The sequence below is a fragment of the Protopterus annectens genome, chromosome 1.part2, assembly GCF_019279795.1.
Source record: "Protopterus annectens isolate FY-2018-M chromosome 1.part2, PAN1.0, whole genome shotgun sequence".
Lineage (NCBI taxonomy): Eukaryota > Metazoa > Chordata > Ceratodontiformes > Protopteridae > Protopterus > Protopterus annectens.
The window spans coordinates 527,109,612-527,134,739 of NC_056727.1; the positions used below are offsets into that span (position 1 = coordinate 527,109,612).

General features: G+C 42.8%; 1 protein-coding gene across 1 annotated transcript in view; it reads left to right on the forward strand.

Annotated features, from left to right (window-relative positions):
* The window catches only part of THUMPD2 (THUMP domain containing 2), an 898,882-nt gene that overhangs the window by 416,221 nt on the left and 457,533 nt on the right, over positions 1 to 25,128 (forward strand). The window contains exon 8 of the mRNA XM_044060164.1: positions 15,100 to 15,171. Within this exon, the coding sequence (XP_043916099.1) occupies positions 15,100 to 15,171 (72 nt within the window). The remainder of the gene's footprint in view (positions 1 to 15,099; positions 15,172 to 25,128) is intronic.

The following is a 25,128-nucleotide window of genomic DNA, read 5'->3' on the forward strand; positions in this document are numbered from 1 at the left end:
AGGTGTACTGCTGGCTTAGTTTGTGTTACCCAGTTCAATTTTTGTACCTGCACTCCCTGCTCTGAAAGTTCCTCCCTGGTCTGTTTTTCCCATCTGGTAATCTTCCTGCCCAACTCTACCCATTTTGTGTTTCTGTCTTTAGTGAGGCTCACATGTGGTAGGAGGTCAGATTTGTAAAGTGCTGCTATTTCTTTAGGCAGAGAGCAGCTGGCTATGCTATTTCCCATTGTGTCCCAGTATAGGTTACGTAACACTAGCCTTGCTGTGGGATATTTAAACAGCTTATCTCTGTAGTCTTCATTTGGCCCTTGTGTGTCACGAAAATACAAGGTGCAGTGCAGTAATGGCTGCTTCTTAATATCTAATGAGGGAAATTTACTAATGGCCAAATCCATTAATTCCTTGGTTACAGTCCCTGGGCCGGTAGTAATCAGATCCTGACTGTACCAGTAAAACATCTCACCTCTTGGCTGCACTACACAGGTATCATGCACTTCACAGATGTCAGTCTGTCGTTGCGCTTGCATTCCTTGCATAGTCAGAACCACCGCTATGCCAAATAACTGCATCAAATCTCTGCCTAGGAGATTTATTGGGCATTTTGCAGACACTACAATTTTACTTCTCTGTGTCAACCCTGTTACAGGATCTGTGATCATAATTTTGTGTGAGGGAGGCTCCCGGTATAGCTGCCCATTTGCAGCCTTAACAAATATGTAATCCGAAGACCGTGTACACTCCGGTAATTCAGAGGGATGTATCAGGGTCCGTGAAGCCCCAGAATCACACAAAAAGCTAACCTCTCTTCCTCCCACCAAAAGGGTGACTTCTGGCTTGATATCTGCTAAAAAGAGTTCCAAGCACAGAAGTGCCAAGTCCAATACCTCATCACTTTCATTTTCATTGTCATCCCCTCCACCATCCTGTGCTTCCTCTATTTTTACTTCTACATTACCATTTATCCTGTTTTGTATTGTAACCCTTCCCTGTGCTTCCTGACTATCATATAGTCAGTTATCACCTTTTTGTTCATCCGTCCTTGTCCAATTATTTCTTTTGCAATCCCTTGCCATGTGACCTTTTTTCCTGCATTTAAAACATTCTCCCCTCTTTTTATGTCCCTCAAAATCTTCTGACTGTTGGTCAGACTGCCTACCTTCCCTATTTTTGCCCTTTTTTCCTGGATGTACCACATATACCTCAGCCCCATCTTCTAATGAAAATACCTGCATTTTCTTTTTCCTTTTGCTATTAAAGTGCCTCTCAGCATGCCTTGCATACTCAAGCAGTGGTTGTAATCTGCTTGTACGATGATCTACCATGTGTTTTTTAATAAAACTATTAAGAGGAGCACTTCTCCCCTTCAGAAAGGCATTTTTTAACTGTTGTTCATAGGGGGAGTCTGCTGCTTGATTATCAGGGATTTGCATCCCACAATGATTATTAAAGCACTCTATGAGCCTAGCAAAATAGCGGTCAACTGACTCGCCTTCTTGCTGGACACACTGATTAATACAGGTCCAGTCTGCCTGTGGTTGCCACTTTTCAGAAATTCGGTTTGTAAGCCCTGTCACCTGGGCATCTAATCCTATGCTGTTATGTGGAAGGGGTCTCTGCTGAGCGTCACGAGGGTTCCAATCACCACAGACCATGTGCCAGTCTGTTCCTATAATTTGTCTTACCACTTTCTCTATCTGTTCTCCATTTAGGTTATAGCTTAGCCTCATACCTTGCAGATCCTCTGAAAATTTTGGAAAGTTGACCCTAGGGTGAGGAATACCCTCAGTGGCCTTCCGAACATCTTCGGGACTCCAGGGTCTATATACTAATAAAGTAGGGTCTTGGTTATCCTGACCTGCTCTGGGATTAGGTACCTCAATAAGAGGACAGAGTTCTTCTTCCCCACTAGTCGTGGCCTGGGTTTCACTAAACAATCGCCAGACTTCGAGATTTTTATCATCATCATCTGTGTTTTTTGTTTTGGACCTAGTCCCTATTGGACCCCTAACTTTTACTAGCTTTATTTTTACAGAGTCCTCACCTCCTGTAACTACAGGACATAGAGTAGGCACTCTGTGTTGATTACTTGCCCCGTATGCTGGTGGGGGAGAGGGTGCTGAAGCTAGTACTAGGTGGTTATCCTCTTTATCTAAAAACATTGTTTTAGAGTTTTTTTCTTTCTGGTCTCTTCGATTTGCTTTCTCCAGCCATCTGTGTGCCTGGGGAATTCCTAATTGTTTCTGTTTTTTAACTTGCCCCTTGGAGTCTGCTTTTAATTGCTTTATCAATTTGAGAAGTGAAGATTTATCTAATTTTCCGTCAAAATCATACTTATACCCATTTTGAAAAATATCTAACATTACCTGTGCGCTGTACCTGCATATATTTACCATCTTCTGTTAATGGTGGGTCTTTTGATGTCTTTGCACCACAGTTATAATTACCCAGTTGCTCACTACGTAGTTACCTTTAGTAATTTTATCTATTACCTTCAATTTTTTATGTGTACCACGGATTTTGTTATAGTCTCTTCAGAATGACTGTCTAACCTTCTACTATCCTGTTCACCTAGTCTATGACAGAACTGCAGTTTTTCTCTGTCCCTGACTGAATAAAATACAATGCAACAGAAACTAATGCAGTTTTCCTGTCCCTGACTGAATAAATACAGTCTAACAGAAATAAATGCAGTTTCCTGTCCCTGACTGAATGAAAATACAGTCTTAACAGAAATAAATGGTTTCCTGTCCCTGACTGAATAAAAATACAGTCTAACAGAAATAAATGCACTTGCCTGTCCCTGACTGAATAAAACAGAATAGCAAAACCCACTTTACCTGAGCCTACATGATTGACCACTGATTCGCAGATACCCGTCCTTCAATCGCAGATCAGAAGGTGACTGGCCTCTTTTGACGACAATTCAGTCGGAGGTCTTTATATTGCAGAAGAACTGATTTGGTTTCTTCCCCATACGGTTTCAGCCACCTGGCCATCTGATCCGAGGTGAAGAGAGGGCTCCAGCTCGAAGGACCAATCTGTTAAAGAAAATACAAAGATCAGTTCACGTAAGGTTCTGCAAGGCATTTTTTATTACTTGCAGCAAGAGACAAAGCATGTAGGCACGAGGTTTGTCTGATTTTCAATAGCTCAGCCTGCTGTTTTTATACAGTTCTTTGCACGTACACAGCAGGTGCTTATCAGTTAATTGCTGACTTACAAAAACATCTCTCAGAATTTAGCTTGACCACAGGGCTTGCCCTGTCAAACCCAGTTTCTGAGTAATGGTCCTGTAACTGTCTCTTCCTAACACAACATTTATCTGTTGCTAGTGTGATGCCCCTATCTCAACATTCCACAGCAAGAACAACAGACTTTTAGGCGTCAGCAGCTTTTACAGAGACCACCAGTATTTACACATTTTACATAGAATAAATGTATTAACTCTTAACCCTTTAAGTGCAGAATTGTACACTATACAATTTGTACATTTCTCTAACAGTCCTAACACCTACATCACTTAGAACAGGATATCCCCCTCCTTCCCTGTCTGAAGAAAGAAATCAGCTGGTGGATCCAGTAAGTCCATCTTAACCAGGGACTTCCACTGCAACCACCCACCCCAACCCAAACAATGCATACAGATGCCTCAGATTCAGGTTGGGGTGCAACTCTGGCATCCTACAGGGTCCAGGAAAACTGGCACCCTTTTCTACAGAGCAAGTACATCAATATCAGGGAAATGACAGCAGTCTTCCTAGCTTTAAAGACCTTTATTCCCCTTCTGGTCCCAGGGTCGCTGCGGATAGTGACCAACAACACCACGGTTATGTGGTATCTCAACAAACCGGGAGGAACAAAGGCCTACCAGCTGTGCAGGCTGACCCTGCTGATATGGGACCTAGCCTCTCACCACAACCTGGTCCTGCAGGACAACAAGCAAGCAGACCTCCTAAGCAGGACCTCCTCACCACAGCAGGAATGGATGCTGGACAGGGAGGTCTTCCTAGACATAGTCCACTGGTGGGGTACTTCACAAATAGACCTGTTTGCTACCCCCCAGAACAGGCAGCTGCAGACCTTCTGCTCAAAGAAACACCCCCCTCTAGCATGGAGAGTGGACGCTTTCAGCATCTCGTGGGAGGGGAAGTTTCTTTATGCCTCCCTCCTTTCCAGTGATCCAGAAAGTCCTCCTGAAAATAGAGAAGGACAAACCAAAAATCTTGTTAGTGACACCCTACTGCCCAAGGCAGCACTGGTTCCCCCTACTTCTCAATCTAGCCAAGGGCAGTCACTACAAGTTACCCTACAAGGTGGACCTACTGACACAAGACAAAGGAACTCTCCTTCATCCACACTTGAAGATGTTATCCCTGACTCTGTGGGTGATAAACTTTTGATCCCCTTCAGACACCACTAATCAGAGGACGTGCTTTCAGTCCTGAGGGAGGCAAGGAAACCTACCACCAGAAAATCTTACCTAGCTAAGTGGGAAAGATTTACTAAGTGGTGTCTGGACAAGGGAAGGGAGTCTTGTTCGGCGGATGCCCCCTTGTTCTCAGTTATATGTGTCAACTGATTAAAAGCGGACTTTCATACTCTTCAGTGAAAGTACACCTTTCTGCTATATCAGCCTGCTTACCCCTGGATCCTCCCTTGCTAGCCAGGCTCAACGTAAAGCTCTTCCTTAAAGGGGTCTTACACATGAGGCCACCAAAGAAACCTATCCCTCCAACCTGGGACCTCAATTACATCCTGGAAAAACTAACCCAGCACCCTTTCAAACCAACTGGGTCTTCTTCCTTACAGATGTGTACTTGGAAAACCATCCTGCTGGTGGCTATCACTTCAGCCAGAAGGGTCTCAGAGTTGTAGGCCTTAATAGCCTGCCCTCCCTACACCACCTTCCACAAAGACAGAATCACCCTGGGAACCAACCCCTCCTTTATGCCCAAGATGGTCAATGACTTGTGTCTAAACCAATCTGTCCACTTACCCACTTTCTTTCCCTCCCACACTAATGAAGGGGAAAGGATACTGCATTCCTTGGATGTGCACAGGCAACTTAGATTCTACCTGGACAAAACCAGAACCATCAGGAAATCTAAGCAGCTCTTTGTCTCCTTTCACCCCAGAGCCCTGGGCAAGGCAGTCTCCAAACAAACCATCGCTTGCTGGATCAGGAAGAATATTTGTCTCATACTCTCACCATGGGAAAAACCCTCCAGTGGGAGTAAAGGCCCATTCCACTAGGGCGGTGGCTGCCTCCAAGGCATTCATGAAAGGTCTGGACACAACATACATCATGGAATCAGCCACTTGGTCCACTATCCATACTTTCACCAAACATTACAAACTGGACCAAGTTTCCAGAGCTAGGGCAGGATTCACTAGGGCTACCCTGCAGGGCTTTGTAGAATCCTCTTCAGCATCCACCTCCCTTTCATGCATCTAAGCTGTGATACTCTCCCACAACTAGAATATTGCAACATAGGAATAGAAGGACATAGAATAGTTGTGTAAAATCTTACCATAACCATAGATGTCCTTCTCTTCCATGTTGCAGTATTCCTTCCCACCCACCATTACCCCCTATACCTTTTCCTTTAGTCCCAACTAAGTCCTGGATCTAATTCAGCTACTAAATGACACCAAGGCCACACACCTGTCCCCACTGGCATTCCTCCTGCTGGGCCTTCTACTCTCTACCTTCTGGCCTTCAAGTTCTGAGGATTGTGCTTGCAGACATCACATTTAAGACCCTTGGTTTATGGCCTCATATCTGACGTCCCACTCACGCTGCAACAACCAAGCTGAAGCTTTTGTATAGGAGCCGACGTATGAGTTGCCTGAGGGCAGGAAATCCCACAACTAGAATACTGCATCATGGAAGAGGACGACATCTATGGTTTTGGTAAGATTTTACACAACTATTCTTTTGAACCTCACACCTGCGTCTCTGCATTCTCTGAATAGAGGGGTGAATTTACTTCTCTTTTGCCTGGTGTATAATGACTAATCATTCTCCACAAATACTCTGCTGTCACCTATTTTTAGTATTTTGTCCTTCTGCTACAGTTTTGACAAAATCAATTCTTTCTGCTGGTAGGATTGCATCCTTACTATTAAAGGTCTAGGTTGCCTTCTTATCGCTAGATTTGGAGCATACAGACGATGTGCCCGTTCAACTAATAAATCCTGCTCTGGAATACCAGTCCAGCTGCTTATTTGTGCTTTCATAAATTTAATGCAGTCTCTTTCTTCCAGCTTCTCTGGTATAGCTGAAAATCTCAAGTTTTCCTTACGTGCTCTGTCCTCTAATTCTATGATTTTTTTTGAAACGTCTCTTATTCAACCAGCCTTTTCTTCATTTCAACTTCTGACTTTTGCAGCTTTATCATCTCATCTGAATATCTGTTTAAAGCGCCTTCCATTTGCTCCAGCCTTTTGTTGTTTGTGTTAATATACTCTATCAGTGTTTTATTTATTTTAACCAAGTCTGTATGCAGTTGTCTTATATCATCCTGTAGGTTATTGGAAGTCATGTCTGAAGGTTGCATTACTTTTTGCTGAGCAGCTGCAGAACTCTCCCCAGTCAGTGTTTCTTCCTCACATTTTGTAGCTGATTTTTTCCACTTCTTCTGTATTTCTTTATTCTTAGCATCCAGGCAGTGTACTTACTAGCCAGTTACTGAAATTCACCCATAAACACAAATCTACTAGCCTTCTCTGCTAAATTTCTTTTTTCACACTGGGGGAGCTTAAAACAAGCTGTTACTCAGTGTGCAGCCATCATGGAACCACACTCTGTCCCGCTTGTTGAGGAATGAATGAAAATGACATCAGATAAAAACGTTATGTTCTCAACATAATATTCCATCTATGTTGTCCATTTTCATTCTTCAACTTTCCCACCCTCTAATCCCCCTGCCATTTTGATTTCTGGAAAGATTAGAAGATGCTAAAGGGAAAATCGGTTATGAAGATTCACCAATAATGCTTAAATTCCTCAAAAATTTTTGCATGAATCAGTCTAATTTCCTTGCTAAATAAAGTTTGCCACTTATCTTAAATTTCAACTGTGAAAAAAAAGGTGTGTTGCTGTCGTATCTCGCCTTCATCCTTACTAGGATGGGTTCGGATCTGATCCACAGATCCGACTCGGCTTTTATAACCAAGCTCGGGTCTTCTACCAATTTGTGGCTAAACCCTATCCCAGCATGCACCAGGAAACCTCCACAGATCTTGTTTGCCATTAAACAAGATTGGTTGCTCGTTCTGCTAGCTCTAAGTATAACTTTAAAATACCATTTTACTGTTTCAAACTTGCTTATTTGTTATAGTAGTGGTTGTGTTTCACAGTATACATCTGCCTATATTACCTGTTCTTTCTGCTGGTTGGCCTTCGTCTTCCGTTAGGCCGTATTATCCCTCTCATGGCTTCTTCCTTAATTTTTTCTATAGCCTGTTTAAGTTAGAGGGCTCTTTCTTTGATTCCTGTCTACTCAAAATCCCTTTTTCTGACAGACATCTTAGCCCGTTTAAGTTATAGAGCTTTCTCTTTTCCTTCTGTTTCACAGGCATAACCCATTTAAGTTAGAAGGCTTTGCCCTCCTTTAATCCTTAAATTCTTAGATGTGCATATATATATATATATATATATATATATATATATATATGAAAAAAAACAAGATGTCAACACCGGATCCTAAGTCCATCAGACCCGAAAAATCTACTGCTGCGGTGCCATTTGTTTCAATGCCATTGGAATTTGAGATTTGGAGCCTGTCCCCAATCTTGGAGCAGTATGAGTGGTACAGAGGCTGTTAAAGACACCAGCACTGGCCGAGTTAGTATCGGATCTGACCCCAAGGGCTTCGGATTCTACTGCATCCCCCCATTCTGAGGCGATTCCTCCTCCGATCTGACATTGAACTTCAGAACTGGAATGTTTGGAGCTGATAATAGTGGAAACTTTGGATCCGAGACCTATTTCAGGATCTTAAGATCTGACCATTGCTCAGATGTCCCCGGGTCCTTCAGAATTCACGGAGTCTAGGGGCCGACGCTCTCCTGTCAGGTCCGGGGAGCTGAGTTAGATCGGACAGTTGTCGGACCCAGCTTTGCCTCTCAGGACGTTGGCTCGGATGAGCTCGGTTTCCACCTCAGCCTCGGGCCCATCATCCTTGATTCCAGGGATTTCCTCAGATCACAGGTAGGGGGCTTTTGAGGTGATGAGGAGAATTCTGTCTCCACAGACAGTTCCACAGTCATCTACAGATGTTCTTCTCCCAAACACATCGGTATCTGCCTCTATATCCTCTCTTCCACAGGGCCGCAGGGATCCTAGGCCTCAGGATGCCCCACAGGGTACCCCCCGCTCTTCTGAAACCTCTCCAGAATACCCATCTGAGGAGGTCCCTCAGAAGAGGTTATGTAAGAGGAAAGATTTAGACTCCGCAGAGGAGTCCATCACATCTAATACGACCTCAATGAAGCTGAAGAGTCCCCATGGTTGCCTTCTGATGATGTCTCCTTTGGAGGCATCCTAGAAATACTTAAGCAGAGAGGTGGCTGGAAGTCCACTAACCCAAATGCAGAAGAGTCCGTATACCTGAAGGCCTTCGGATCACTCCCTTCCTCCACTTGGGGTGTCCACCTTTTGCCGAACTCATGGATTTAGTTTCTCGGAAGGTATGGGACTCCCAGATTCAGTGAAACCTGTTCCTAGGAGGCCAAATAAGTTTATTACATCCCCAGTAGACAAAACTTTTCTAACTAAAGGGGTCCCAGTAGATGCTATGATGGTGGCGGCAGCCACCAAGAAGGAACTCTCAGAGACATTTTCTTCTATTCATCCACCAAAGAGTCTGATATGGTGGACAGATATGGAAAGCACATTTTTTCTTCACCGACTTTTGCCATTAGATCTCTGAACTACCTAACCCATTTTACTAGATTACAGAGAGACCTCCTGAAAGAGTTAGGAGATACTGTCCAAGGTTAAGTAGCTGAAGGGGTTTCCAGTAAGGTTTCCTCTCAGCTCTTTACCTTAAATTCAGTAGTCAACTCCTCCATGAGACTGGTTTTATATGCAATGGATGGAGCGAGTAGGGCAACGGGTTCAGGAATTTCCCTAAGGAGACATTCTTAGATGCGCTTGTGTGATTTTCTGGAACCCTTTAAATCTTCCTTTGTGAATGCCCCATCCGATGTCTCATGTCTGTTTGGGCCCAAAGTCAACGGCACACTAACCAGGTGTGAGCAAGAAGTAAAGACTCTGTCTGCTGTGAGATTCCCTTTTTTTCCCTACCTACTAGACCATATCCCAAAGGTCAAAAGGGAAGTGGAAAAATATGATTTTGAAAGTCTCAGCTTTCCAGAACACACATGGTGAAACTTACCCCATGGGGCAGAGGGAGAAGTAGTAATGGAAGATGCCATCCACGAGGCAGAGTGGGTCCGCAGAATCAGGGTGACAGAGAATCATTCTTTGGTAAGCCCTTCCAGTGCTCCTGAAAGGAGGTCCACCTGTACATCTCGAGGCAGTCAGGGGTTGCTTATCTTTGTACCCAGAGGCCTGGCAAAAATAACAAAAGACACATGGGTGCAAAGCATCATATCCAAAGGTTGCTTCTTTCTCTTTTCCTTCCCCATCCCAAACATGAAAAAGTTCCCAGACATTCCACCCAGTCAAACGGAACAGGCAACATTAGAAATGCAAAAGTTGCTAGACAAAAGAGTCATCCAAACAGTCCCCGCAGGCCAATTAGGATCCGGAACTTACTCAAGATTCTTTTTAGTTCCGAAGAAAACGGGACTGGAGACCAAATCTGGATCTTAGCAATCTAAACAAAGCAGTAAGAAAGTCCAAGTTCTGGATGGAAACACTGCCGTCTGTACTCCCTTTTCTGGGAGAAGACAATCGGATGTGCTCGATAGACCTCCAGGATGTGTACTACCACATAATAATGGGCAAGCGATCCAGGAGACACCTGAGCTTTCGGAGCCAGTCACTACCAGTTTCAAGCTCTTCCCTTTTGTCTCACTACAGCCCGCAGAGTGTTCACCAAATGTATGGCAGTAGTAGTGGCTCACTTGAGACGCCAGGGATTCTGGGTGTTTCCATACTTAGATGACTGGCTCCTAACCGCCACCACTGCTCATCTACTAATAAAAGCAAGAGACACCACCTTGCAGCTCTGCTGTCACCTAGCATTACAATAAGCTACGAGAAATCTGCCTTTCTGCCTTTTCAGCATGTCGTATTTGTAGGAGCAGAACTGGACTCAACAAACATGATGGCCAGACTTCCTCCAGAAAGAGTTCAAGTCGTACGACGTCAGGTATTAAATCTCCTCTCAAAGAAAAAAGTTCCAGCAAGATTAGTCCTAAAAGCCTTGGGGACCATGGCAGCAGCAGTAACTCTGATCCCCTTAGCACGTCTACACATGAGAATAGAGACTTGCAAAAAAGACCTTCGTTGGTGGCTTTACTCCACCCAGGTAACGCTGGGTCGACCATTTGTACTTCCCCAACCTTTGGCCACAGTGACCACTGATGCCTCTCAGCTTGGGGGGGGGGGGGGCATTATCTGAGAAAGACAATCCAAGGCATGTGGCAGGATCACAAGGCCCATTTGCACATCAATGTCCAAAGATGAGAGCAGTGCTTATAGCGTTGCAAGCATTCTAGGACTCTCTTCCACCGGGAATTATTGCAGTTCAGAAAGACAACATGTCAGTTGTATGGTATATGAACAAACAAGGAAAAACTAGATCCTACCCCCTTTGTCGAGAGGCCCTGAGAGTATGGCAGTGGGCGACTTCTTCCCAACGTTTTCTGATAGCAACCCACATCCCAGGGAAATCCAACTTGATAGCGGACAGACTCAGCAGAGCGATTCTGTCGCCTCACAAGTGGTCCCTAAAACAGAAGGTAGCAGAAAAGATTTTCTGCAAATGGGGACAGCCTTGCTGCGACCTTTTGATGACATCCATGAATGCCAAATGCAGCAGCTAATTTGCCCTTATCCCCCCTCCTGGGGAGTCACCAAGGGATGCACTGGTTCACGATCAGCCCTCGGGTCTCCTCTATGCCTTTTCTCCCTTTCCATTAATACCCAAGGTTCTCCAGAAAGCCAATTGCCTGGGAAGGGACTTGCTACGCATCAACCCATACTGGCCTCGTCAAATCTGGTTCTCCTTCCTATGGCCTCATCTTTGGGAGGAGCCTTGGATTCTGGATCCCGTTCCAGACCTTTTGACTCCTGTATCAGGAGCGCTCCATCCTTCCCTTCACACCCTCAAATTGACAACTTGGCTGCTGCGATTCCAGCCAGAGCCAGGTTTCCTAATCTTTCTTCATCAGTAAAACACATTCTAATTTCTTCTCATAAGTCTTCGACAAGAAAGATATATAGAAGCAAATGGAAGATTCTCATTATGGGCCTCTTGTAACCACATCAATCTCTTTACTGCCCCAGTCAATTCCAGTCTAGAATTCTTAGCAGAGTTATTCAATGATGGTGCAGCTACATTTACTATTAGTTCAACTAGCACGATATCTAATTTTCATATTGGTGAATCTGGCCTCAACGGTATGTCTCATAGGCTATGCAAGACGTTTCTGAAAGGTACTTTGTTACTATGACCACCTGTCAGAGAACCCCCAACACCATGGGACTTAATTTCATCCTATCTCGTCTAATTTTCCCCCTTTTGAGCCAGCATCATCTTGCAAACTCAGTTTTTGACATGGAAAACTATTCTCTTAATAGCGATTACCTCTGCTAGGAGGGTGTCAGAGCTACAGGCCTTGTCAATAAAGCCCCCCTATTTGCTTTTCCGTAGAGACAGGGTATCCCTATGAATAAACCCTTCCTTTTAGCCAAAAGTATGTTCAAAGTCAAACTTGAATCAATCTATAGAGCTGCCAGTCTTATCAGAATTACGAGAATAAGGCAGAATACATGTTACATCAGCTGGATGTGCATAGACAGTTATGCTTCTATTTACACAGAACTAAGAACTTCAGAAAATCTGAGTATCTCTTTACCTTTCTTTGAATCTGAAAAGGAGATAATTTAGTTTCTAAGGTGACACTTTCAAAATGGTTTTCAGATTGCATAACATTCATCTATAAACCTCAAAACAGAGATCTTCCCCCAAAGAGTTATACAAGAGCCATTGCAAGTTCTTCAGCCTTTCTGGCTAGGCTACCAATCAATACCATTTGTGCTGCAGCAACCTGGGCAACACCACATACCTTTACCACTCATTACAAAGTCAATTTGGCCTCCAGGGACAGGGCCTCTTTTGGTTCCACGATTCTGAAGACTATTCTCCCTTGAGCCACCCAAGAAAGATGGTGCTAGGGATGCTGTTCCATCCTAGTAAGAATGAAGGTGAGACAGGACAACAGCACATAAAGATGTTAAGTACTCACCATAACTTTCCATGTGTGTTGTCCATCTTCGTCTTCATTCTTACAGCCCATCCTCCATTCCCCAGCCATTTTTACTCCTAGAAGACCGAGTTGTTAAAATTGGATATCATTATTCTCTGGCCGTTTTAACTGTACTCTGAGATATTTAAATTGTGATTTTTTGATACTACTAGTGTTATTACTGTAAACAAGATCTGGTGATGTTTCCTGGTCCATGCTGGGATAGGGTTTAGCCACGAGCTGGTAGAAGACCTCGAGCTTGGTTATAAAGGCCGAGTCGGATCCGAGGATTGGATCCGAACCCATCCTAGTAAGAATGAAGGCAATGATGGACAACACACATGGAACATTATGGTGAGTGCATAACTTCTTTTTTTGTACTCACCATAATGTTTCATTTGTGTTGTCCACTGCCATTCTTCCTCAACAAATGGGTTTGGATCTGACTGTCAGATCCAGTTCAGCTGCTTTTCCATCTTGTGGAACACTGAAAACTCTTGAGCTCCTCTCTTATCCATCATGCACTAGTCCCCTACCATACGTCAGATCTTGTTTGCTGACCTTTTAGACTATACAATAAATAACAGATAACAAGGAAATTTGATAACCGTATCTGAAGTTCAAATGATGGAACATTGGTTCTGGGTTAACATTGGATAAAAGGTAAAGCGGGATGCCACCATTGGAAACTTATGTGAAGAATAGGCACCATGCATGCAGATTGCTTAATGCCTGCAAAGATCTAAAAAAACAATTGTCCAGGACCAGCCAACCAAAATAACATCCATTTGCATTGTATTGTAACATAGCCTGACAATTTTGTGATGTTATTATTAGTTATATTAGAAAAGGGTGTGTGAAGTCTCCCCATGGATAGGGTGTAGGGAGTTTCAGATATACACATATACACAGAAAAGAAATAACATCTGAATATTCTGTCCATTCTACTGGATCCGTTGAAGCCAATTGCACTATATAAACTACATGAAACTGATATTTTACACGGAGGATGTTGTATCAGTTTTATGTAATGGATGAGTATGGCAGAAAACAAATAGATGACTACCCCTTCCACACTTCCACTTTAATATTCTAACTTGAAATTGCACAACGTTAGATGAAAAAGGGAACATCTAGTTTTCCTTGTAGCCCTGGAGTTAGATTATTAATGTTTGAGGTATACCAGATAGGTTCAGGATGATTGTCCCCTGCTGTATAACTTTGTTTATGTTGCAGTGATTTGCCTCCCCATATGAGGAGTACTGGGGGTGCTTACCCCTGTTTAGTCCTCAGGATATGTTGCAGTGTTGTTTCTGTAACGTATCTATCATGGCTCTTCTCACGATTAAGTTTCAGTCTTGACCTGCTTTTGCTGTTTTCAGTGCAGAAACGTGTTTCAGTGATGTGTAGAAAATGTAGAGGCTACTGTAAAGCCTTTCAGTCATCAGACTTATTATAAGCGGATGAGATTCTTCATTTGGGCAGAGTGGTATTCACTGCTGTCTCTGACATCTTTCATGTGATCTTTCCATACCACTGACACCTGTGTGAACTGAACCTTAGTTATTTCATGATCATGGAGCACATTTCAGACTTCTCTACACCCCATAACCTTAAGTAGAACCAAACTGTTGCTGAAGAATGGTTAGTTAAGTAGTTTTGAAAGTCATCACCTCTGCTAGAAAGATTTTAGTTTCAATCTTTTATGTGTAATGAGCCTCACTTAGTTTCCATCAGGACAAAGTTGTCCTGAAGACTGATGCTCATTTCCTCTTATCTCTCTCTGAAGTCTCTTTAAGCCACTCTACACACATTCTGGGCCGAATGAATACTACACTGTCTTTATGTACATCAACATCTCTGGCTCTTCCTCGTGACACAGAGAGACCACCACAAGTAAACCATTCTCTCAGCTCACTTGCTGCAGTAAGGAAAGGGAGGTTAGTGACTAGACAGACATACCAAGAGCCTGTCAGCCTCAAGTCTAAAGCATTAAAAGCTGTTCTGCTACAAGGACCGCTATCTGTAGCCTGTTTTCCTCATCTGAGTGAGATTGAACTTTGGGAATCAATGTCTGTGTGTGCGTGCTTGTAGAATAAGGAATTTAATGAAGATTTGTGAAACAGTAAATCTCTTTGACTCATTTATTTTATTTCAAGTAAGTCTTCTGGTGGGACTGAGATCTCTGAGTATGTCCATTAATTTAAGTACAGGGGATGATTGTGTGCATCAAAGGATGTGGCTCCAGAAAACATGGGTGCTGAGATTTTTTCCAGCTGCAGAACAATGAAAAACTAACTCTGTGGCTCACATCTGGAGCCCTTTCTTGAAGTTATTTAGGCATGATAAAGTTTTTCATTTCTAGGACCTCCAGCTCAAGGCACATTAAGTAGAGTTATGTATGTAAAATATTCTGTTAAAATTAAAAAAACTAGGTGGTTACATTTTTATATGGCCACAAAATCTTCAATTCTGGTACTAATCTAACAAGCCCCTACTTAAAACAGCAAGTTGTTGTTTCAAATAACTTCAAATTTTTTCCTGTTTCATCCATGTACAGCTAAGTATTACAGAAACACATAGTAATGTAAATGCTTTTAATCCCTCAGTACAGATGAGCTGAGTTCATATATTATTTTTTTTTCTCCACAGGCCAATGCAAATGTGTTGGATCCAATGTGTGGATTGGGAATCATACTGGTTGAAGCTGCAAGAGAATGGACAGTGAGTGATTTTCAGTAGTTTATTATGAATTTACATGTCTGTTAGTAATGCAGATCTTGAATATGCTAATATGTGTTGCTCTAGTCTAATTGTTTTCCTTCCATTCCATAGAGAAGGAAATAAAAATGAGTCATTGTAGTGCTAACCTTTCCATATATCCAAGGTATTCACTTTGAAGACCATGACTCCACTAAGAAAGCAACTGTTTTGACTTTTTGAAACTGTACAATACCTTTCCCAATTAACTCTATCCCTCATGTACCTCTTCCACTTTACCTTGCATGCTGCCGACTTTGCTGCTTGGTATAAGTTGACGTCTCTGGTACATCAGGATGCAAAGCAAAATATATGTGGCACTTTTTATTTGCAGATTGACTTGAAAAGGATATGTAGTAAAAAGTACTTAGTAAATTAAATCAAAGAAAAAGAGCCCAATAAAGAGATGCCCTCTGTGTACCACACAAAGACTGTCATGAATGGGTCTTGTTCACATGGCTGACAAATTGATGATTCTGAAATGCACTGTGTTGTAAAAATGAATTGCCATTTTATATAGAAGGTTGGTGTGGCAGGATACAGGTCAGACCAGCAGTGTGTCCTACAAGGTGGGAGATGCATTCAGGGATGGGGTTAGTCTTACATCTGTGGACTCTGCATGATTCCTTTTGAGGGTTTATATATTATAGTGAGTACACATCAGTGCACACTGTGTCCCCCACATGTAGTAAACAAGAGTAGCATCCTGGTTCCGTGATTGTCACGTTAGGGAACATACAATAGTTCATACATGTAATGTCTGTAAAGATGGAGTGTGCAGTCTTAGGGGTGCACAGCAGTTTATGCTGTTTTATCCTACATTTAATAGGTGCAGGTAGTGTCCTGTATGAGGTTGCATCATCTTAGAGGCACACAACAGTATAGGCTGTATACCCTCGTGCATTTGGTACAAAAAACATTTAGATAGGAAGTTCTACTGTTGCCCAGCAATGTAGTTTTCTGCTTCCACACATAATAAGTATAGGTGGCATCCAAGGAGGTGGTTGACATGTCATGGTCTTAATTACTTCAGTTTCCATCTTTCCACTTGTAGCTTGTAAAAAAATCACTTAACCAGACATCACTACCAGGTCAGACCTGAAAACAGGCACGTTTTTCCTAGTGTGCTAACTTGGTTAACATAAACTGGAAAAAAAGAAAGGATGCAAAGCTGTGCAGCTGTGAACCCACCATGTCACAAAGAGCAGATTGCACCATGAGAAGGTGTTTCAAGCTCTGAACAGTATTTAGCAGTACTGTGGTTATGAGTTGTTCATTAGCTGTTTCATATAAGCCTGGGTTGGCATTCCCAATTACCACTTGTCAGTTGAGATGGATCCAGGCAAGTACAAAAACAGATGTTACTTCCAAGTTTTCTTTATACCTATATTGCTTGCCTGTTACCAAAAAATGAAACCTGTAAAACATATCTACTGATGATATATGGCAGTGCAGCAATGTGAACTCTTTTATATAAATACTACATAGTTTGTACTAAAGATATGTTGAGTGTACAGAAGGTGAGTACTATGCATCCCCTTGTATGACTACTGCATAGTGTTCTCCAAAGTGTGTGTTGAGGGTACTGTGCCATGTAGTACAGTGCACCGTCTTGGAATTATACAGTGAGGATACGGTGATTGTGTACGACAGGGTTGCAAGGGTACACCCCACAGTTCTGTATTGGTTGCTTGCACACAGTCACAGGTTCCTATCAGATTATCGAAGTTTCAAAACTTTGAACATTGTATGGCCGAGACCATATGATCAAAGTTTTGAAACTTTGAAAATAAAAAAAAAATACATTTTTTTTATGTTTTTGCAGGGGGGAGGCAAGCCCCCCTGCACCCCCCACACTCCCTGCTAATTAAATTTACCAACCCCGAGGTTGCACTACAGTGAGGAAAACTGTAAATTTTCCATTCCGCTCTGTATGGCAATCTCCATTCTTCTTCTTCTTCTTTCGGTTTTTCCCGGTTAGGGGTCGCCACAGCAGATCATCTGTCTGCTCAGGATTGGCAGTGGAGTTTTACAGTGTCGAGTTGCCAGCCCCATGCCCAACCTTCAACAGAAGGCACACACACACATACGCACTCACACCTAGGGTCAATTTTAGTGTGTCCAATCCACCTACAGCATGTCTTTGGGATGTGGGAGGAAACCGGAGCACCCGGAGGAAACCCACGCGACCACAGGGAGGACATGCAGACTCCACACACAAGGCGCCCCAGCCGAGGATAGAACCAGAGAACCTCTTGCTGTGAGGCAACAACGCTAACCGCTGCACCACTCTGGCCACCCGTACGGCAATCTCCATTCAAAACGTTCAAACTCTCGGCTGCATGATGTTCGATGTTTTGAAACTTGGATAATCTGATAGGGACCCGCTTGCACACAGGCTAGTTTGAAGGAGGACTGCACAGTGTAACACAAAAGGGATGGCTGTGTGCATTGTGGACCATTACTTCTAGCATAATATACCAAATGAGCAGCACAATTCAGAGGTATTCTAACTGCACTGTCCTTATTACTCATTCCTGCATACTTTTAATTTGCATCATACATGAGCTTCAAATTATGTCCTTTGGCACTGATTCTTAGTACATTAATGACCCAGATTGATGTCTGCAAGATGCACTTTCGAGGCCCTTCTCAATATGGAGAACATCGATATCATGCCCGCCCCAAAACCACGACAACACTAAGAAAGGAGGGGGTGTCCATTGTTCCTAAGGCAAAGAACAGCATCCAAATAACAGCCCCCACAGCCCCAATGGGTGTTGTTCCATGGCCTGGGATTGCATCCTGAACCAAACCCTAGACAGAACAGAAAGGAAGGGGTCCCTAACGGATAGTGTTGACCTGTTGTGCTTCAATGCCTCACCAGGAGCGTGCCTGCACTGTGGTCCCACTTCTTGACTGCGGTCCCACTTCAACCCTGGCCCGCCCACACATTGAGCCCCACTGCAGCCTGGATCCCCTGGGCGGTGGATCCACAAACCCTGGAAATTACAAGCCCATTGAACAACTAAGCCTTTGAGAGGAACATAAGCAGAGAGAGCTCCAAAAACTTGCTATTGGACTTAAACTTGGTTGGACTTGGACTCCAACTCAGTTTGGCTTTGTCAAACTCAAAGCAGATGACTTGGCCCTGGGTTGGGCATTGAATACTCACCACCAAGGTCATTGAAGAAGGCTCAACTGGAAGCCTACACCTTGAACCACAAGGCCCACACTCACAATAATCTAGAAAACAGTGAACATGACAAGAAGGTTGCCAAAGCCCAGAATGGACCATGTCAGACTAAAGGGTAAAGACCCACCCACAGGGGTCAGAGTTGCTGGAGTCATGTCACTCACAGCCTGTGATTTTCTGAAGTACCACAGGACCAGTCTGGGTGGTAAAGTCTGAAAGTTTGCAGATGACTGCACACAACAGGAGATAGTCGGTTAACACATCATGTGACAGCAAATGCAAACACACCGAACAGGAGAACTGGTCTGATGGTGCTCACAGAATGGCCTGAGCCCAAAGCCTGGGATAACTGGCTGAAAGAAGCTGGAAGTTAAAAAAGCTACCAAAAATATGCACTTTGGGCTTTGGGAAAAACCCCTGCTACTAGCAATAAGAGGCAATCCACCCAGACACAGAAAACAAGAAAAGTCAGTTTGACACTGATATTTTTTAGTAGTAACCGTTTTTACAAACCACCTATATCACCCACTTCAAACCACTATCAGATATCTGATCATCAAGGGTCAAGGACATCTAGATAGTACTAGGATAATTACCACTATTATACCTATGATTAGAAGGATGTAGATGCCCGGAATAGCTTGATTGGATCTCAGGGACTTTCACACCAAAAGGATAAAAAAAAAAAAATAAAGGGTCTCAAAAAATATGTCTTAAATATGTCTTAACTGCTGAAACTCAGCTCATACCGCTAGCTATTCGAGGTGACCTGTGCCCTGTATATAAGGCCATGCCAAAAACTAAATTTTTGATTTATTGAATATTTCAAAAATAGAAATCCCTCAGAACTCAGAACCAAGGAGACTTAAACCCTTGACTTGACTTATAAATAGTTATAAATAGCTGGAGAATAGAGACAGTCACCCAGGAGGGCTGACTATGCTGTGGAAAAATCCCGGGTGCATGTGAGGCAGAGCACCTCTTGTCTTGTTCAAGAGGAATCTTTGACAAATGGATGGGAGATTTGCAGATACCCCCAGGGATTACTTCTTGCTGCTTGACAGAGGCACAGCAAAATGATAGGCATAGTTTTTATTCAAACTAAAGGGGTGGCGAAAGCCACACATAACTATGGGCTAGGCTTATAAATGCCCTTGGGCAGATAGCCTAGTATGAACCTATGAACCTATGAACCTATAAGTGGAACTCAGCAGCGTCATGGTGGTAGTGATAAAAATGACAACTGGATGTTTTGAATTGCACAAATGTGTGTGTGTGTGTGTGTGTGTGTGTGTGTGTGTGTGTGTGTGTGTGTGTGAGAGAGAGAGAGAGAAACAGAGTGATGGTGCTGCTGTGCTGTTTACACACATACACACACACACACATATGAGTGCCATTTAGGTGGTCGAATTGAGAGTTCTTCATACAGATAAAATGTCGGTACAGCTGATCAAAAATCAGCTGATCATACATTGCCAGCTTTTTTCTGTGTGATATCATGAACAGTGGGGTGTGGGAAATTTGCCCTTTCCTCACCTTAGAGTGATCTTGAAGTTTATATACGTGTGTGTGTGTGTGTGTGTGTGTGTGTGTGTGTGTGTGTGTGTGTGTGTGTGTGTTCATATCACTTCATTGAAAGACCATTTTACTGACACTCATTTCACTGAGACCAAATCACCTAAAGTTCATTTCACCTAAAACTCATTTCACTGACAAGTAATACTCTAAGGGAAGTCAAATGTATATGTCCTTTTCCCCACTGAAGTGCGATCCTGGTGTTAGTATATATAGTTAGGGGAGGTGTGGGGGGCATAGCCCCCAACTTAATTTGGTTTTCTGTTGTCTGGTTTGATTTTACATTATTTGGTAAAACCCAACTAGGTGGGGGGCTACGCCACCCACACAACCCCAATGTGGGGGGCTATGCCCCTCACCCCCAACTATATATACTGACACCAGGATCGCACTACAGTGGGCAAAAGGACATATACCTTTTACTTTCCTTAGAGCACTACTTCTTAGTGAAATGAGTTTTCGGTGAAATTACATGTTGGTGAAACGTTAGGTGATTTGGTATCGTTGAAATGAGTGTCAGTGAAATGGTCTTTCAATGAAGTGATACAAATCCATATGTGTATGTATGTATGTATATATATATGTATATATATATATATATATATATATATATATATATATATATATATATATATATAGGTCTCTTACTGTTTCCCGAACGGCTGTTTCACCGAAACTGAAATGGCGGGGCATACTTTCGCGAAAGTGCTTTTCACTGAAAAAGCACTTTCATGGAGGTATGCTGAAAAGTAAGGGAAATCGTGGGGGAATGGCTGTTGCTGAGATTGTAGTACAGTGGGGATAAGAGAATATTCCCTTTTCCCCACTGTAGTGTGATCTCGGAGTGAGAATATAAAAGTAGGGGGGGAGTGGGGGGTGCAGGGGGGCTTGCCCCCTGCGTAAACATTAGTTGTGGGTTTTTTTCTACTTTTTTGACGGAGTTTAGCAAAAGTGCTTTCTCGATAAAAAGCACTTTCGCTAAAGTGTGTTCAGTAGATGTGGTTTCGGACTATTGAACTTTTGTTCAATAGTTCTACACCCATATATATATCTATAGTGTGTGTGTGTATGTATATAATTAGAAGGAGGTATGGGGAGTACAGGGAAGCTTGCCCTATGTTGTGAAGATCAGTTTTGCTTGATCTTTTAAGTTAATTTATTTGAGTATAAAACAAATTATCGTAGTCATGTACACACACACACACACACACACACACACACACACACACACACACACACACACACTCTTATATGGAGCTAGCAGTTTAGTTGACCTTCTTTAAAGTCCTCATCTGTGTAGGTGACACAATTTGGTTAACTAAACAGATGGTTTACAGGTGTGCAAGATCACTTCATGATCAGTATTGAGGAATATGCCCTTTTCCCGGTACTGTGCAATCTCAGAATTAGAAAAAAATAGCACCGTCTGGGGATACAGCCCCCCCCCCCCAACCATGAGGGTTGGAGGCGGACTTTCCCCCTTTAAAAAATATGTTTTTAACTTTTTAACTTTTTGTTTTTATTTGCATGTATCAAGAATGTTCATCAATCTCAGTGCTGCAAGAGCTTGTGGGTTGTATCTTGTCAAGGATGCAACACTCAGCCAACTTCCCAAAGCTCTAACCCCCTTCCACACAGCCACTCTGGCAGCGTATAGGCTACTTCCTTTTGGAAGGCTGTATCAAAGCAACCAGAGTGTCTATAAATCTTTAGTACTTTTTTTGCTGTCTCTTGCAGATGGATCTGTTGAGACTCATCTGCTCCAGTAGTCAGCCAAGGCTTCCAGTCTTACAGACAAGACCCCTGCTGGGGAACTCTTCCACACATATAAATTATATTTTGAATGTTTTTTTAGTGTTTTACTGTCTTTTTGTGGTAAACAGAGGTATGTCACAGTAACACAAGTATTTCAGTTGCTGTTACTGTCTGTCTAGGGATTGCTTTCTAGGATTTAGCTGTCATTTAAGAGCACACAGCCTTTCCAGTCCAACTAAATTTACCTCACAACAAAGTAACCCAAGCAGCACATAAAAAATCCCTGACAAAAGATATAACTAAATACATTAGCTGCCCTGTAAAGTAGCATAAAAACTAAACAAATTAAGTGCAAGCAAAAGCATTTACCTATAATCATATTGTTCTCCCAGAAAAATATTTTCCAACTGCTTTTATGCTTCCATCTAAAAGGGATTAACCTATAAGCAGCAAGAGTGATTGTGTGGGAGAGGGTTAGAGCTTTGGGAAGCTGGCTGAGTGGTGTATTCTTGGTATGCTACAACCCAGAGCCTACGGCAGTAGTGAAAAATTTGAATATCTACTGTTATGGTTAAGTGTAACTTTTGCAACTGCACTTTATTCCTAGGCGCATATGCAGTGACATGTCATGAGTGTGGAACATTTGATCAAAGGCACATTTTATCTAATCGCAAAATAATCCAAAAATTATATCTGAAACACATTTAATATAGAGCATATTTAATCTGATCACATTTAATAGAAAAATGTACTAGGCTATAGAAAATTAATGCTCATATGGTTGGTTCAGGATATTAGAATGGCGGGGATTGCAAGGCAGATTAGTCTAGTGCATGATTCGTACCTTGCTAAACCTCACCCACATGTTGTACCCCAATGTCCACATTGTGTGATGTTTTCTCTTTTCTATGAGGTTGTGCAGCAGTGAAGTTACTTATTTAAGTAAGGGGACAACTCCCCCAGCTGGGTGGTCCAGGGGGTTTGGCATCTTGCAAAAAACTTTTGGAGACGTGTTTGCTACATATGTTTTAGAGGATACATGACTTATTGAAATGTGTTTGATTTGTTTTTAGATATTTTGTGATTAGATAAAAAAATATCCTAGTTTGAGCATAATATGCCTGTGTGTGTGTTTGTGTACATATGGGTGAACATCTCAATGTTCAAAAGTTTATATTAGCGAATACGGTGGGCATTCACTAATATAAACATTCGAAGAATTGTACAGAGATCACGGTACAGTGCAGTTAGGGAAATTCATCCCTCTCCTCACTGTAGTGCGATCTCGGAGTTGGAATATATAGTTAGCAGGGGTGAAGGGGCTTGCAAAAACATGATGTTAGGTATAGGAGGTCACGTAAAGTGAACTCCTATGGCTAACATCAGGCAATGTTTTCGAAAACAATATAGAATCAGCTGATTTGGCATTTTAACTTGTTCTATATTTTAAATTTTGAGGTTAACTTTCGATATGTGGGTCAGAAAATTATTCTGACTTTCAACATATTCATAGTTTCATAGTTTCATAGTATAGTACTAGGCTATCAGCCCTGAGGCATTTGTAAGCCTAGCCATAGTGATGTGGCTTTTGCCACCCCATGAAATGGTACAAAAAATGTACAGAATAAATTTAGACTACTGTGCCTCTGTATAGTAGTGACACAATGAAGGTCCCCTTATATAATAGAATGTTTACTGTGCCCCTGTCTAGCAGTGACACAGATGTGACCCCTGGGGTAAACTTACGATCTCCCATCCGCTCATCAAGATTTCTCTTGAAGAGAGTCAGTGAGGGGCTCTGCCTAATACAAACTGGGATCTTGTTCCAAAGCATGGGAAGCCTCTGGGTTATGAATCTATCCCTCCAGCATGTCCTGTTCATACTTGTGCCGAGGTTTAAGTCTTTAGCTCTCGTGGTCCTGATGGATTTGGATTTTTTAAGGTGGAGCATGTCCATCAGATCCTGATTGGACATGGCCTTGTACGTCAGGCAGAGATCACCTCTGAGCAGGCGGTATGCTACTGAATAGAGCTGAAGTTTCTTTAGTCTGGCAGAATAAGACATATGTTGGAGACCCTTGATTCTCTTGGTGAGGTACTTTTGTGGTCTCTCCAGCTGTTGCAAATGCCGGGTGAGGTACATACCAAATGGGGCATTGTACTCAATCATGGGTCTGATGAGGGAGGAGTATAGGGGTACAATGACATCCTTGGATCTGGATGTGAATCCCTTCATGATGAGGTGTGCAAGGTAGAATGTTTTTCTAACCACTTTGGCAACGTGGGTGTCAAATGAGAGGTCGCTGTCGACTTGGGTCCCTAGGTCTCTGATTACTTTTTCCGTACTCAGTGGGTTGCTGTCTATGTGATAATTTGTAGGTACTTTGTTTTTCCCAAAGGGGATGACTATACATTTTTTGGCATTTAGTTTAAGGCCGTGACTCCGGCACCAGTTGTCCGTTTCTGTGAGGCCTTTTTGTAGGATGTATGTGTCCGCTGGTGTATCGACTATGGCGCCTAGTTTGCAGTCATCTGCGAACTTTGTCAGCCACAACCCTCCCATGTTTGCTTTAACATCTGAGTAATAAATGCCGAACAAGAGGGGTCCCAGGACAGATCCCTGTGGTACATCACTTGTGACTGGCTTTGAGTCTGACATTGCTCCAGCGATTTTAACTTTATGGGTTCTGTCCTTTAGCCAGTTTGCAACCCATCTAGTGACATAAGGGTTTACGTTTAAGCTGTTGAGCTTATCTATGATGCCTGAGTGGGGTATTGTGTCGAAGGCCTTAGCCAAGTCCAGGTAGGCTGTATGGACTGCTTTGCCCTCATCAATGGCTCTAGTGACTGTTTCGAAAAAGTCAACCAGGTTCAAAAGGCAGGATCTGCCCTTTACAAAGCCGAACTGGGTGGGGTCAAGTGTCTGTAGGTCCCCTATGTCTCTGTTTATGAGTTCCATAATGATTCTTTCCATAGCTTTGCAGACCAGGCTGGTTAAGCTTATGGGGCGGTAGTTCCCAGGGTCTGTAGAGGCACCCCCTTTGTGGAGTGGGACCACTGTTGCTGTACGCCAGTGTTCAGGTACATATCCCGAAGTAAGGCTAAGGTTAAATAGCATTTTTATGTGTGGGTTTAGCTCCTCTTGAGTTCACATAACACGCAACCCGGGATACCGTCAGGTCCCATTGATGCTGTGTTTTTAGCTTTGTTTAGGGCAGTTCTCACTTGGACATCTGAGATGACAAGGAGATTACATTCAGCTGGGATAAGTATTTCTTCTTTTGGGGGTGAGGGAGGGGAGAAATTTGCACTGAACCTGTTAGCCAGAATGTTGGCAATATCTGTGGGTTCAGTGTATTTTTTGTTGTTGTGAACTAACTCTGAGCATATCTGAG